General features: G+C 43.8%; 1 protein-coding gene across 6 annotated transcripts in view; it reads right to left on the reverse strand.

Annotated features, from left to right (window-relative positions):
- The window catches only part of MTUS2 (microtubule associated scaffold protein 2), a 314225-nt gene that overhangs the window by 56348 nt on the left and 241635 nt on the right, over nucleotides 1-16242 (reverse strand). For all 6 annotated transcript variants that reach the window (XM_030042804.1, XM_030042809.1, XM_030042806.1 and 3 more), the window contains 2 exons: nucleotides 12012-12110; nucleotides 6711-6919 (listed from right to left, as the gene is read on the reverse strand). In XM_030042804.1, coding sequence (XP_029898664.1) covers nucleotides 6711-6919; nucleotides 12012-12110 — 308 coding nt within the window. The remainder of the gene's footprint in view (nucleotides 1-6710; nucleotides 6920-12011; nucleotides 12111-16242) is intronic.

The raw sequence follows: 16242 nt of genomic DNA on the forward strand, positions 1-16242 counted from the left end.
GGTCAGCCCAGCAAGTTTCTGCCTCCTCTTTTTATTGCTTTCCTGGTTCTTCTCTCCTCCTCAGCCATATGGCAGTAGGGTACAAGCCCCGAGTAGGGAGACCCAGCCAGACCCAGGAGAAGGGGTGCACCTCAGAGGCAGAGGTTATCTCATTGCCCCATTTGCAGTGAGGAAGGAGCTTGTGCAAGCGAGTCCACATCACTTGAGTCCTGTGTTCAGTTTTGGGCCCCTCACTACAAGAAAGACATGGAGGTGCTGGAGCATATGCAAAGAAGGGCAACCAAGCTGGTGAAGGGTCTGGAGCACAAGTCTTATGAGGAGCGGCTGAGGGAGCTGGGGTTGTTCAGCCTGGAGAAAAGGAGGCTGAGGGGAGACCTTATCACTCTCTACAACCACCTGAAAGGAGGTTGTAGTGAGGTGGGTGCTGGTCTCTTCTATCAGGTAACAAGTGATAGGATGAGAGGAAATGGCCTCAAATTGCAGCAGGGAAGGTTTAGATTTGGATATTAGAAAAAATTTCTTTACTGAAAGGGTTGTCGGGCATTGGAACAGGCTGCCCAGGGAAGTGGTGGAGTCACCATCCCTGGAGGTGTTCAAAAACCGCGTAGGCGTGGCACTTCAGGGCATGGTTTAGTGGGCATGGTGGTGTTGGGTTGACGGTTGGACTCGATGATCTTAAAGGTCTTTTCCAACCTAAACGATTCTATGATTCTATGATTCTATAATTCTATAATTCTATGATCACAGAGTAAATCCTGCTGTGGGACTTGCGCTGCCCAGGAGCACGCAGCTAAAATGTATGTACGGAGTGGGAGACTGCACCGCCTGACCCCACTCCTGCCTCACACAGTGCCCGCCTCAGGAGCCATCAGCTGGGCATTTCTCTCTGTTTTCTCGCAATACCTGACATCCCCTATCATCTCCACTCCAGTCAGCTCACACCCCTACTCCCCTTATCACACCCCGATATCAGAGTGCATCACAAATACTAACTTTTTTTCCTCCACAGCACCCTCATGTGATGGCAGTTCCCTGGTGTCCCCATCTAACATCTGGGCACTGAGGCACAGGGAAATTAAAAACATCCCTTAGATCCTGTGCTAGGTGAGAGGTGGGTTTTGCTGGCAGACCCAAAGGGTCAGAGCAGCAGAGCACTGAGCACCCAGAGGTGCTGCGTGAGCAGAAAATGAGGGACACGCTCTGGCACAGAGGTTGGGAGCTTGGATGAAACGATCTTTCTACGGGCCCTGTGTAGCATCGTCTGGTAACATCCCGTTACCCAGAGGGTGAGGGGAAGGGTATTCAGCTGCTTTACGGTTTCTGTTCCTACAGCACCTTACCTTCTCACTCCCTGTCTTTTAGCATCCACAGCAAATAAGCAGGGGGCCTGCAGAAGGCAATTTCTTTCGGTTCACAAACCCTGATCCATTCCTTGGACAGATGGACCATGTGTGAGTGTCCTGCGGGTCCCATAGTAGCCGCATTATAGAGCCTTCATTGTAACGCTTGCAAGTAAAGGAGCACTTCTCGATTCTTACTGCTGTTTTACCCTAACTAGTAACCCCCAATACCAAATCTTGTGCATTTGTACTTAAAAAGCAGTTTAGAAAGCCATAAATGATGACAAAGCTGTTTGATGACCCCCAAATGGAATTTTTTCCAGGATACAGAATTAAAAGATTGAGTTGTTCTGACTGCTCTGGTCTCCAGCAGGAGCAAAGAAAAGACTGAACTTGCTAAATACAGGAAATCTAGCCAAGCTGTAATAACGATGAGGGAGAAGAGGAGTCACACTTTTCTAAGGACTATTCTTGGGCCAAATTCTAACACATTTGCAAATGTTGGGAAAGTAGTACCCCTGAAAGCCAGAAGGTCAGTCTTTCTGATGAGTGCTGGCTTCTTACAATTGTGCCACCACCACGCACAAACTATAGATATATTTCTCCTAAACTCATTGTCAGAGACAGTTGTGAAAACAAACAAGTTTCAGCTCAGCCTGAGATAAGCACTTGAAATGTTAGCCCAAATTATTGTTTTGGAGGCAACGGTGGGAAGTGCCAAGCAACTTATAACCAGTTCAACCAATTCTGCCTCTAACACAAGAGGTTATTAGCATTTGGACAAGGTAGCTACATGACACTGGGTGGCATATTGCCCATTCACAGGACAGGAAGATTACTCTGAAAAATACACACAAGCACACACACATCTCAGTTATTTGAACAGGGGAAAAGGTTTTCCTTGTCCATCCTAGATTTTGCAGGACACTGCTACGTGCGTTTACTTGTCTGGAAGGTGTGTATTGTATACGCACCCAAAACCCACCCACACTCAGGTGTAGAGACAAACACACACACAGTGGTTACTAGCGATACGTCTTTCCCAACGTTGGTAGACGCGAAGCACTGGGATGCTATCAAGTACTGCAGTGCTGTCCCAACTTTTGTTCAGGGCATCTGTGTGGTTTCCCCATTCCCAGCAGATCTGATTGCACCCCCATGCTGGGACCTGTCCTGAGCAGCTTTCCCCCTGTGACAAAGACTGCAGCATGAGATCATGCTGCAAGTCTGGAAACCCATCCATGCCCAAGCAGAGTCCAGGACAGACTATCCCAGCATAACCCTTTCCCTTACCCGCTCCCACCCTTGGGGTCTGCAGCCCAGAAAGGATCCCTGCCCCTCACATGCACTGTAGATCTGGAATCCTCACTGGAAATTTCGGAGGCAGAACTTGCTAACCGGACTCCGCTTTTCAGCTGTTTGGGCATGCAGTACCAGTAGAAAGGCATTAGCCCAGTTTCCAGGGCCTCGATGCAGTTTGGCCACAACAGTCCTCAGCACAAACGCATCTGTTCTGAGTGTACTAGAGATATGAAAGTGGATTTTTTTTTTCTTCCCTGTTTACGTCCAGAAGGATCTACCCTCCAGAATTTGTCACTTTTGGCTACTCTCCTTTAGATGGCACTGTTACCACTTCCAAGAGGGACTGCTGCTGGCCACTTTGCTGAACAGGGCTGAAACTGGGCCAGGACTGTCATTATTACTGGGCTAACAGGCCAGAACAGGTCAGGAGTGACCCAAGTCAGGGGGAGCTGTTTGTGATATTTGCTCTAAAAAGTTTTCATGGTATGGTCTTCAAGGTATCACTTCAGCTCCTGCTAGTCGGTTTTTCACTTTGGAGTATCACCCCTCACAGCACAAAGGTTGTATTGACATGATGAACATCCAACACTAAGGACAAACTCAATCTACTCCTTTTCAGAAAAAGTTCGAAGTGTTTCCCAAAGTCAACAGGAGTCATGTGTGCATATCGGACGGCCTTAACTAATTAATCTGCTAATTAAATAATAATGAGAAGCCATGCTGTCCACAGTCACTACAATCATTACTTTTCATAACTAGCTAAATGCTAATGTCAGAACCACTGCTTTAGATTTTTTTGTCCACTGCCTCAGTCATCACCTGCTTCAATTGCCTAGGCTTTTTCCCAAGATAGCAAATTGGTTTAGCTGTCATTTAATGGGTCTGTATTAAGTACTGCTACATGTTGTGTACTCCTTGATGCCTATTAAATGAATCTTGCCTATTAAGAGCATTTTCAACTGAGAATGAGAGATGATTCCAGGCTACAATTCAGCACTGGTCTGGAACAGTCAGAAAACAAATCCAACAACACCCAAAGAAAATTGTCATGCAACCTCAAGGTTGCTATAGCAAGTGCTTAAAATTGGAAAGCACTCAAAGAAATGGTTGATATGGGCTAACACTCTTTATTACATATTGACACTCTCCTTCAGCTAAACATGTCTGTGGACCACTTGCATTGGTGCTTTCCCCAACGTTGGAGAGAGAACAGAAACTGTGTGAGCAAGACAAGAGAGCCATGGGCATGGGGAGACTCCTACCTGTGTGCAAAACACTGGTCCTTTGGTTGCTTTTAAGACTCAGTCCAGTCCTCACTGCCTGGGAGCACATTTTCCAGGAGAATTTGGCTCCAATTCAGAGAAAAATCTACATTTTGGACATTACTTTGGTGCAGTGTAAGGACAGAGAGAGACATACTAAAATTAGGCTATGAGTGACTATCCACCCAAAGAGGCTCCCTAGCACCAAAGTAGGACTGGGCCCTCTGCTAAGCAGAGCAGAACTGCCAGCTGGACAAATCAACCCCAAACTTCTCTGGAATAAGGCCCCACCTTGTTCCTGAAGGAGTATTATCCCCTTGCCAAACTGCAGTTCTACTCAGACCTCAACCATTTTGCCTGCAGGCTTCTCAGAAACAAACACACACCATTATTATTATTTTTATAATGGGAGAAGTTTCTTCTTCCATGCTGCCCTAACTCAAAGCCAGCCAACACAATTTTGCTCAAGCTTTCAAACAATAATGCCATCTCAGAAAACGTCTACAGATTGTATTTTCGAATGACACTCAAAAACTTGGAAGTCTGCGTCTATGTTGCAAGACAACAGACTGTCCAGTTACGCAATTGCTTGAGTAGTCCCAGATGATCCCACTACATGTAGGCTCTCAATTTAAGCATCGAATTTAAAAGCGCAGTAGCCTTAGGCCTCCCTGGAGGCCTTAGTCAAGACAGGCAAGTACCTCAAGCAGAAATTCAGGTCTTTGGTGCTGTAAATAGTCTTCTGGAAGTGCTCACCTGCCTCCATTCACTAAAAATGGAGCCTAAAGCAACCGTACTCATAATGTAGGTACCACACCTGAGTGCCTAATGGATAACTGCTGGGCTCTTGCTGACTGTGCAGCTCATCACCCAGGGAAGCTAGAGGTGTCTTTGCCGGGGGGGGTCCATGTTACAAGGCTCCCAGCAACGAGCAGCAAACACAAGTGTCTTGCACTGCACTGAACGTGATACGCAGATATATATATATATAGATATATATAGATATATATATACACACATATATACTCCAGGGCGACCAGGCGAGCCCAGAAGGGACTGACACTCAGGCTGAACACAGGTAAGCGAGTCCAGCAGTGGATCTGAAAAAAATCTACATGTAATCCTGCCCAAGCCTGAAGGTGCTTAAATTCCATGGGTATATTATGTTTTACCTCCAAGCCCTCCAGGCACTCAGAGGAGTATTACTGCAACCCCCCAGCTGGCAGCTGGCCTGATAGTGCAGAGGAGCTGGGAACATGGGGCACAGTTATGCCCAGCCAGGACTTGGAGAGGACTCTATTAAATAAAGTCCCTGAGGTGTTCCATTTAGGAGGCATTCTCAGGACAGATCTAACATGCACTAACAGGATGAAAGTCATCTCAAAGCTCAGCTGCAGCAGCTGTTCTCATTTAAAACATATCCAGAGGAGATGAAGGAGATATGCCCAAGCTTCCAGAATTCCTTCAGCAAATTATGAACGAGGCATGAGATGAAAAATCTCTCCCCAGTGGACAATGCATAGACAAAGCTGAGCAGACACCGCTCTGCCCCTTTTTGTTTCCCTCTGCTTTAATCACGGACACTCCACAGTCAGCTCAAAAAAAAAGGCAAAAAAAAAGCTTTACAAATGCCCATCAAGCCCAGAAATGTCAAGACTAAAGAAAAATAGAGGGGAAAAGTCCCCTGGGAAGATATTTAAAATATTTAGTACTTTTTAAAAATTCCCTGTTTTTTCAGTTCAGTGAAGCTCCCCCTGGCAAGATCAGCTCCTACGCAGGGAAAAGTGTGAACTACGGTATTTGTTCAAAGGTAACCTTTCCCACCAATATGAAAAAATAACTGAATAAAGTATTTCAGAATTTGTAAAGACTGTTTGAATCTGTGTTTTGGTTTTTTGTTTTCTTTCTCCCATTTAATACTGAAAATTTACTCTTGTCTCTTCCAAAAGGAGACAAACAAGCAATCAAGGATATTACCCAAATCTTGGGTCCTACTGCTGATGATCATCTGCCTGTTTTACAAAGTAGTTGGGATACCAGCTTAACCTGGGATGGTACAAAATACATGGGCATCAGGGGAACCAGGTCGGGACCTCAGAGCCCAGCTAGATCTCCCAGATCACTAAATGGCTTTTGAAACAAGCAATACCTACAAGTCCTTCATGGTTACTGTGGCCGTCTTTTAAACTTTACTCGTTTTGTCTTGGGTTTAGTAACTAAATAAGCTTCTACAATTATTGACAACATTTTCTTTATGTTCTCTATACCTGCTGAATGTAATCTCCTAAATGCTGAGATCATGTTATTCTAACATCTTCAGGAATTGGCACCTCTGTAACAGGGACCACTCTCCCTGATCTGTGGTGAACAGGAACAGTAGATAAGTGCTGTGAGAAAGCAAATCTTTTCCTTCGTTCAACACCTTTGGTTGACTAAATGCATGGATTGTTTTTGCATTTGTTCGCAAGTATCAATATCTCAGTTACACTTTCCATTCCAGCTGTAGCGGTCAGGGACTGTGACTTCTAAGTTTCTGCATCTGCTTCACTCCTAAAGGCATCCTGAAAACCCTCTGTGCTTCTGACAAATGTTTCGGTCACAATTCTTCCTCTTCCAAGTTCCTGAACTTTGATTTTCAAATACATGGCATCAAATAATAACTCCCTCCTCATAATAACTGTTGCAAATAAATTACATGCTTTGTTCCCAAGAACAAAGTTTCAATGACTGTGCAATAAATTTGGGCAAGTGACTAGTGTAAAGGCAAAGTATCTTTCCAATGGTAAAAAATACCCATTGTACTTACCTGCCTGAAAAAGTGCTGTGTTGTTATAGCAAAGACATCAAAGCCACAGCTGGCCCTTTTAAGTTCATCTCGAATATTGCTTAATTGCTGGGACTGCTCATCACACTTTTCCTTCAACCTCTGAACGAACTGCTTTTCAGCGTCTCGACTCTCTCCTGGTTTGGGGGAGAATCCATTCTTTGGGGTGGCTGGCCTTTGCTTGGTATGTCCTACAAAGGAGAGAAGAAAAGATCATCAGGGTCACTTACTTCAGATACGTGCACAAGACTTTTATGTGTTTCTAAGGCCTTTGGGACTCAGCCTTATAAAAGAAAAAAGGTCTGCAGCATTCATACAGATCTGTAATGACTTTCAAAAAAAGCAAGGGCACAGCGCAGTATGTTTCCCTAGGGGCCAAAGCTCAAAGCTTTGTAACAGTCATCTCACCTCAGGCTCTGAGCCTGAAGGTCTGCTATGAGTTGTGGAGAGCTCTCCTAAGAGTGTCTTACTGAGAACTGAGGTTGTTAGAGGAAGGATTCATCTCACCTATATTACACATCTACAAGAATAGAGGTCTGCATCTTGACATGTAATGCTGAACTCTCCTGAATGGCAGTGAGAGAAATGGGCACTTCCAGGTTGAGATTCACCTTATCCCATTGTGGATGTGGAAAACAGTTGGATTACATTTACACTCTACACACGATTTCTTTGGCCACTTGAATCCCAGGCTTGGTGACTTGACAGAGGTGCCAGATTTACTTTGCCTTTGCAGATTTCCTTTTGCCTCCAAATGGGACAACGTGGGGCTGGAGCTGTCCTTCCCTGAATGCAAACACAGCATGGGTTGCTTGCTATTGGGATATCACTATTTCTTTTTATCAACAATACTGCAGTCTACCTTGCTAGTTCCCCTTGCTCTCCCCTTTATAACACTTCTAACATTGCAGCAGAAACCAGATATGTATAGAAATGCCACCAGTAATGCTGACTGGTTACACCACTGGCTGTGCATGGCTTCTCCCTCTGCACCATCGGTCACACCAGATTCACTATATGGTCTGCCTGCAGAAATGGGTGCAGACAGGCTCTGGCTCCTCTGATGTGCTCCAAGTTGGCTTGAAGCAAGCCTAATCCTGTATAAAGATGTGAAACCACTAGTCTAGCTTGTCTTTAGGATATCAGCTCAAATACAGTGTCATATTCACATGAATGGCACAAGAACTAGAGCTTACTCATGATAAGCCACTTCAGGGAAGAGAAGTTTTCATCCTAAAAATTAAGTTCATATCCTGCTTGAGTCAACTATCTATTTCTCTGGATATACTCAGTTACATGGATGAAGCAAGAAGGGGTAGTGTTCTGGTAGTGTCAGGTTGCTCAAGCCACTGCTTGGACAATCTGTTTTGTCTTTATCTTCTTAGCTTTCTGAGAAACCTCCTCTGCAAAAGTTTATGGTCAGCTGGGCAACACCTTTGCACAGCTTACGGATTCTTTTTGCTACCCTCAGTCTCTCCTCAGCTGATGCTTTTTAGCTCATTCCTGAATACTGGCCAGGAATCTCTGGTACTCTTCCTCAGCTCCTCCCGCTGGTCTCAAGGTTTTAGTCTATGAGCGAGAGTCAGTAAGAAAGAGGGAGAAAACAGTCAGACGTTGGTCTGGATACAGATGAAAAACAAACATTTCTGTGTTAGCAGAAAGGATTGGGTATGCAAGAATCTGAAAAAAAGGGTATCTTGTAGTTTTATAGTCTTGTAGTATACACTTCCTGAAAAATAATACAGAAACAATGTCTCCAACCAGTTCTCAGCAATTAATGTAACAGGGGACAGTATTCTGCCCCTTCCCAAAAACCAGCAGAATCTTTCCACAAAGATGAGTCTGATGGTATGAGTTTGAGCCAATTTGTGAAGTAGAACATTGCTCCAGAGATAATTTTGGCAGATGTGCTTTAGATATTCCAGATCTTTAAGACTGTGGCCTGGGTGTGCAAATGGATCCTTACAGCAATCTTACTAGACCAGGCAGGGAAGAAGTGGCTTTGTCAGAGCAATACCCCAGGAGCGTATTCTTACTTCTTCAGATCCCTAGTTTGTGTGGAGCCACTGGGAGAATATCTTCCAACTTGCTCCACTACGTTCTGGCTCCAGGCTAAGCTTACAGGGAGCCAGCTCCAGCAGAGATGCTCCCTCATGTCTCCAGGTATCTCATGCTGCAACTGCAAAGAGCCACAAGTGCAAAACAGCTTTGAAACTCTTTGTCCCCATGACGTGCATTTGCAAAGAGGAATACCAGGTTTCACACGATATCAAGACTAACTTCATGATGTTGTAAGACCTAAATAATACAATATGGGATGTTAGAGCCGACTTTCTGTCATTCAGAGTTTGATCAGCATAGCTATTGCCCTCTATCCATTTTCATGTCAGTCAAAGCCTGTACATCTTTTTGTGCAGGAATGGTATTTTCTTACAGATTCTTTCATTCATTTAAAGGGGCTCTTAAATGGGCAGTAGGTATTATCACAAAATAAGAAATTCATAAAAGCAACAGCCATAAATATCTGTCTTTTTAGTATAAAAATCTTGGGTTGTTTAGGCAGCATGGTGATGTTACAAGAGGAGGCATAGGGAGAAGTGTAGGGGGAAGCCCTTGAAATCAGTCCAGTTTTAATTAAAACAGAAACCCATTAGGTTGTTTTGTCTTATATCTTTCCAGCTTTCCTGTTCACTGGAACATTTGACGTGCACATCTCTATGTTGTCCTTGTCCGTATTATAAACTGTCCTTGTAAATTAAACTGTGCTATTCTCCTCAGGGATAAATCTGAATTTCTTGGTTCATTTGGGTCTGAAAAGCAGCTTACTAAGCTTATTCTGCCATTGATGTCTCTCTTCTGTTGCTCTGCACAAAACAGGGTATATATTAATGATGCTGGCCCTGATTCTGAATGTCCTTTTTGCTGATGGTGGGACCAGGGGGGCAGACCCACTATAGGCTGAAAGCATTGAACCCCTTTGATCCGCTTCAAAACTCCCAGGTCTTTTTTATCTACCTGAGTGTTTCAACTAAGGAGACATAACAAGTATATACTCATAATAAAGCCCATGGGGATTTAGATGGGGAATGCAATTTATTTGCCTTTTAACTGTCCAGTTTCTGATACTTTGGTAAGGAAAGTGAGGAAATTACTTTGAGAAGATTGATAACAAGCAATCTGTAGAGTGACATATGTCAGAAACAGATGGTACTGTCCTGCAATGGGGTGGAAGGAGAGCACCTGCATCTATGTACACCTACTCCTATACAGAGATTTCAGGAATGGTATTGCATCAATAGATAAAATTGAGATCCCCTGCAAGACTCTGCATCTCAAAACTCCCTTGCAAGTCTTCAGGAGGACTGATCCAAATTCTAAAGATCAGATCCGAGGCCAAAAAAAAAATTGTATGACAATTTAAACCCAGCGCTGATTAAAAGGAACTGCATGTGAGGAGGCCAGTAACAGAGGGAAAACAACCTAGAAACGGCACTCAGAAAGTTTAGAGCCTGTTCCATGGCCATGCGTAGCTGTGGTGGAGTTACCTGGGGGACACAGGCTCTTATCACAAAGTGTAAATGCCACATGAGTTTGTGATCCTGATGGAGGAAAGGCTGTGCTACTGCCCCTTAGATCCAGCTCCACTCACTCCTTGTCTTGTTTAATGGCTGCTTGGATTATTTTGTGAAATTGTTAAATAGGTGAAAAGATTGTCTGTCTTTATTGCTCTGTTATTGCTGTTGTTATTTCAAAGAATGCTAAAGGCTACTCTAAAAAAATAATTAAGATGAGGTTTATTTTCCTATTTGACCCCTACAGTGATAAACAATTTTAGGTTGCCATAATTTCAGACAACCAAGCTTAAGAAATCCTAAATCAGTCTGATGGGGACAGGGCAGTAACTCAAGCTCTCATGAGAATGAAGAAACCTTTGAGGCCTCATGAATTGGATATGTCAAAAATTTAAGCCTTGAAAATCATTAAGTCACCCATGGAAATGCAGGTCTCCTTAAGACAATACAAATACACAGTACAAATATGCCTATGTTTCATTTTGCTTTCTAATTCCAGTGGAAGCAAATCAGCTGTGCTGTAACACAACCACTGCTGGTGCTTAAACTGGACTCCCACCATTATAAACGCTGGTGAGCTGCTGGCCTGGCACTCTCTGCAACACATTTTTCTTTGGATCTCTCTTGGTGATCTCACCAGGTGCAAAATAGCCTGAAAATTATAGGATTCAAAGGACAGTGTTAAGTGCATCTTTTTACCCTAGTATCTTAGTAAGCAGAAGAATTTTGAGTCCTGTTGGTGCCTGAGAAGATTAAATTTAACCTTCCATTTTATTGATTTTGCTGGTTGGGAAGGAGGAGAATAGGGATTGAGTTTAGTAAACATGAAGAGAGTCTTGATGCAAGTTATAGGAGCTGAAGACCCGTTCTACATGTTTTATCTTTACCATCAAATGAAGAAACATGGGGTTCTACCCCCATAATTATAACTCAAGTATCATGTAGCTGTAGAGATGACATTTAAATTATTTAAGTAGAGTCTGAAAAATGAGGTAACAGAAGAGAAGAAAACTGCAAGCACAATGAAATCAGTGGGACTCATTTCAGAAGCGTTTAGAACAGCCAAAGGCCAGCCTTACAAAAGTCTTTAGGTACCTTATACATTTGTTAGTGTATGCTTAGTAGACAGAAATAGAAATAAGTTCTCTTCATTTCAGTAAATAAAAAAAGGTATCCTTTAGAAATGCTAAAACCATGTGTTTGTGCCCAGTGTTGAAGGGTAAGTTGACAATGCCCCAATAGCACTCTGAAGGTTATTTCTATAGATAATCCCTTTTCCAATTATGCATAAAAATAGCCCATGAAATTTAGTGCCTCTGCACAACAGCAAGAGTAGATTCCGAGTAATATACTATCACTCCAGGTAATTATCTGAGGTGTCTTTTATTTCACTATATCTATCTGTTCTCTTTTTATATAAGAAAATTATAATGATAAAAAAAAGTTTCTGTGCCCTTAAACATGTAATAGCAACAACTATTTGTTTTGAAGGACAGATGATTGCACGGTTGTAACAAAGAAAACATAAGTCTATTCAGCTCATGCATTGGTGTCATAAAGTCTGCTGTACTCACAGCCAGTTTAATGAACCTTGGACATAATCAATCTTCACTTAACAATGGTAGGTCTCAGATTTTGGTGTGTTAACAAGAGATGCAAAATCGACAAGTTTAAATCCTCCCTGAAACAGTGCTTTTGGGTTCATAAATACCTGGTGAATGGAGTTTGGTGGCTGTTACCGCTGATCTCTTCGGGGATGAGACAGCTGGTCTGTTAGCATCCTGATCTTTTTGTACTTCTTTCTTCAGACCTGTTTTAGAAAAAAAATAAAGGTAGAAAGAAACCAGTTTTATAATTCTGTTTGCAATTGTGCAGAACTATGTCATTAAGTTACGTACCAGAGTGGCAAAATATAACTATTTCACCAATACATCTCCTGGGCTTTGCACAGAACGATGCTACAGAGTACTTCTGTGTTGGATGTCAACCTGCCATTCTGCAAGCGTGACTGTGTGCGTGTGGCTGAGCTGACATGCCCAGCACTAAAGAAGGTCAGAAGAAGGCCTTACACACTGTCTTGGTTCTCCAGCCATCTGCACAGTGACAAATGCCATTAAGGCACAAACAGCTACAAGGTAGCCCATCCTATCTGTTCTGAGCTCTACATTCTCTCTTTACCTTGCCGGGCATCCTCAGCCAAGGATGCTGGCGGAGAAGCTCAGTAGGACTGTGCAAAGCTGACTTTAGCTACTTGCAGGGCCCTGCTCTATCAACTTTTTCCCCAGGTTAGGAAACTGCCTTTTCTGGTGACCAGCTTTCCCGAGAGGGTCCCATACAGGCAAGAGACAGGCTTCTGCAGAACCAGAAGCAGGCAGGGGGTGTCAGGGCCATGTGGATGTGGCACCCCAGACAGAAGAGTGGGTCCCTGCCTGTGCAGTAGGTCAGGCAGGGCCAGAGAGGTGCAGCACATTCAGTGCACGAACCTACAACACGCTGCACCAACGCAGGACGCAACAGGGCCATACCATTGCCTTTACACCTTGTTCATGCTCATCTACGACCCAGGAATGTGCCAGGCTGCCCTCCCTCCTCTCCTCTCTGTGTTCGTAGCTCTCCAGGTTACTCCTGACCTCTGCATCTATCCTTTTTTCTGCAGCCACTAGTTGTTCCCACCGACAGCGTGATGCCCCACAGCTCTTGGGTTACGATCTCCAGAATCTTTGTGCTAGCCTTTCCTCTTCCTTTAATTTTTCAGTGGGAGGCAACTCAGTGTCTGTTATTATTCCTCCACCACTGGAGCTCCCTGGTTAGGGGCTCAGGATGCTCTGTCAGTTGTCCAAGCTCTGCAGGCACGGACTGCCTCTTGTACCAGGGAGATACAACTTCATCTGAAAGCCAGAGCGGCCACCCAAGCTCAGCTCACCCCTCCTGCCCACCCACAACTCCCATCAAAACAGCTGTGGGGACCATGCTGAGTGCAGTAACACGAAAGCCCTGCCCTGCTGGTTTGCCCATGGTGTGACAGTCACAGCCACAGGATTTCATGCAGAAAACACTCACCAAGGAAGTAAGAAGGAAGAGCAAGAAAAAGCAAATCCCTGAGACATAAATGTATTTTCCTGTTTGCTTTCCTTTTTTACTGTTAGTGTTTGTTGGGGGTCATATTTTAGCCTGCAGGACTGTGTCACAGCCCCTGGATACACAGGAAAACCAGAGATTTAAGGCAAACCACTTGTCATAAAGGTAAAAACAATGTTTGCCTTATTAACTTTCACTTCTCTCATAAGTATGTTTATGGACGTCTGGTAGGAAAATGTCCCACAGAATCTGAAGTATCTGAAGCAGGAAAAGAAAACTGTATTTTCTTGGCAGTGCTTAAAAGACAGCGGCAGTCCAAAAGCTAACACTACCTTCCATTTTGCTTAATGCAAATGTGATCTGGCTATTTCAATAGTGGAGAAAAGTGATAATTTTAGATGGGGATCATAATCTTCAGGGACATTTACTGGATGACTAGTTTTCTGCCCTCTCCAAAGTCAGAGCTAGCCACAGCTGCAGTATCGGGCTTATTTTTGATGCATCATTCACCCTTCCACTTCTGTCTGCATCAGGACTTGCAAGCAGCGAGCTGCGGACGCAGCATTTGCCACGCACCAGAAGCCAAGCTTCATATTTTCTAGCACCGACTCTCAGCGTTCGCTTGCAGAGTGCTTCTGCGAAGAGCACGTGCACACGCACAAGCTCCGAGTCCAACTATTTGCAGGAGGATGGCACAGGAGAAGGTCTAAGACCCTCTTTGACTCCCTCCCACTGTTCGTAGGCAAATCGCACCATCAGTCATCAGGGGCTGGTAAATACCGAACTCTTCTTCGTACCTTTACTTTGGTCCATCTCCATTTTCTCTGCTGTTTCTAAATTGGACATGCTGAGGTTACGATTCTCCTTTGTGATCAGTATTTTTCACAGTGAAGTGACTGAGGATATAAATTTCCTGTGTCTGCCACCTACTACACTGTACTTTACTACAGAGCAGGACATAAAATAAGTTTATGATGCCATTTCATTACTAAGGACCAAGCGTAAGCAACCTGAGATGGGAGCTGTGAGACAAAACCAGAGCTTGTTTCATAAAGTATAGTTTATATGGTTACAGATTCAAGCATTACTTTTTCATGGCAATGAGGCCTTGTTTTTTCTGTGGTTTTCAAAATAAAAATATGATGCACAAATGGGCCATATACCAAGCTCCTCTGTAAATTTCACTATTGCAAATGTCAAACACAAACAATGGTAGGGAAAGTGTGTTTTCCTTATGCTTTCAGCAGTAACGAGGGGCATATAAATACTTAACTACTTTTGTTTTTGAGACATTTTCAATGAGGAACACCTAGGAAATTAGTTCAGCCTCTTAACCTTAAGCACAAAGCAAGGAACAATTCTCCAATTAGAGCTCAGTTGAAAGAAAACAGAGCAAAGAAGCAAAGAAGCCCAGCGAGCACCATCGATCTGCAGAGGGCAAGGCGAGGTCTGCGGAGAGCAGCGAGAGTCGCCCGTCGGGGACGGCTGCACCGGAGATGTGGTCCTCGGAAGGTGGGAGATCAACAGAGCCTGAAGCAGGTTGCGAGCAAAGGTGCAACTAGATATCTCGGCAAGGAGAGAAGAGTAGGATTAATAACAAGGAGGGGAAACAAAGATAACTGCCCTCCTTCAGTTTAAAAGATTAGGAGAGGTCCTAAGGTCTGGTAGGGGCGGCGATGCAGCTACCGGGGAAGCGAGGAGGAGTTGGGTAGCACGGGAAGAGCCGATGCACAGCACAGCTTTGCTGAGAAGGGGCTGGGGAGAGGGGCACACGGAGCTAGGGATTATTCAACTTCTTCTTAAGTAGAAGGGTCCCGGTGGCCTCTCTGTGGCCCTCCTCAGCGAAGAGGGATTTAGGAAGCACGCAGAAAGCAAAAGAAAGGACGGTCCCGAGGTCGAAACGGTTACCGTTCTGCTAAGCTCATCACCCGCAGGGAAATCTGAGGGGAAGAGCCATCCCTGGCATCAGACCTCAGATAAGAGCTTGTGCTGAATATTTTTCTAAAAATGGGGTTCATTCTTTCTCTTCTCTTTTGAAACAACAGCTGTTAGTTGGTTAAAAGAGAAACATTCAGAAAACATGTTGATTTCAAGAGAAGTTGCCACAGGGAAAATTTATTTTTAAATGACAAGAGTTTGGGCTCCGAATTTGTCATTTCACAGAAATCTAGAATTTCAGGTTTAGAAAAATCTGTAGGAGAGAGTTGGCATGATGATGGGCATAATGCTGTACTGCAGGGTATGGCACAGCAGGAGGTTATACAGTTTGATCTCTTCTACCTCGGAGTGTACTAGAAGTAACTCAAAGGTTATAATATACATAAAAAGTTTGGTGCTCCACTGTAACTCAGGAAACAAGACAAACATTTCAGTCATTATTAGGGGCCTGAATGCATACAAAACTTCAAATAATACTTTGACATATGTATTTTGAAATGTCAAAAGGTGTGTACAATCACAAAATAATAAAAAATATGTAAAATACAATTACAAAAGGAAACTAAGCACCACAAGTGTATATTTCTTGAATCTGCACGCTGTTTTAATTTTGTTCTAAATTTGTCTTTTAAAATGTATATTAACTCTGACTTAGAACAAAATTTACTTCAAACTCTTAGTGTTATTGTCCACAGGCTGGAAATACGGAACTCCAATTAGCTCTGTGCTAAATGCCCGTACATTAGCTTTATTCCTGCTGGCTGCATAATCAAGGCTCTTAGCACTGAGCCTCCCAGCAAAAGGCTCCTGGCAGAGCAGGAACCACCACTAACTTCCAGGCTTCCAGGAACAGCTTCCAAGGCTCTGCCAACCCCCTCCACTACAGGAGCTCATGAAGTGAGAAGTTGTCTTACCGGTAGCCAGGA

The sequence above is a fragment of the Aquila chrysaetos genome, chromosome 19 (genome assembly GCF_900496995.4).
Source record: "Aquila chrysaetos chrysaetos chromosome 19, bAquChr1.4, whole genome shotgun sequence".
Lineage (NCBI taxonomy): Eukaryota > Metazoa > Chordata > Aves > Accipitriformes > Accipitridae > Aquila > Aquila chrysaetos.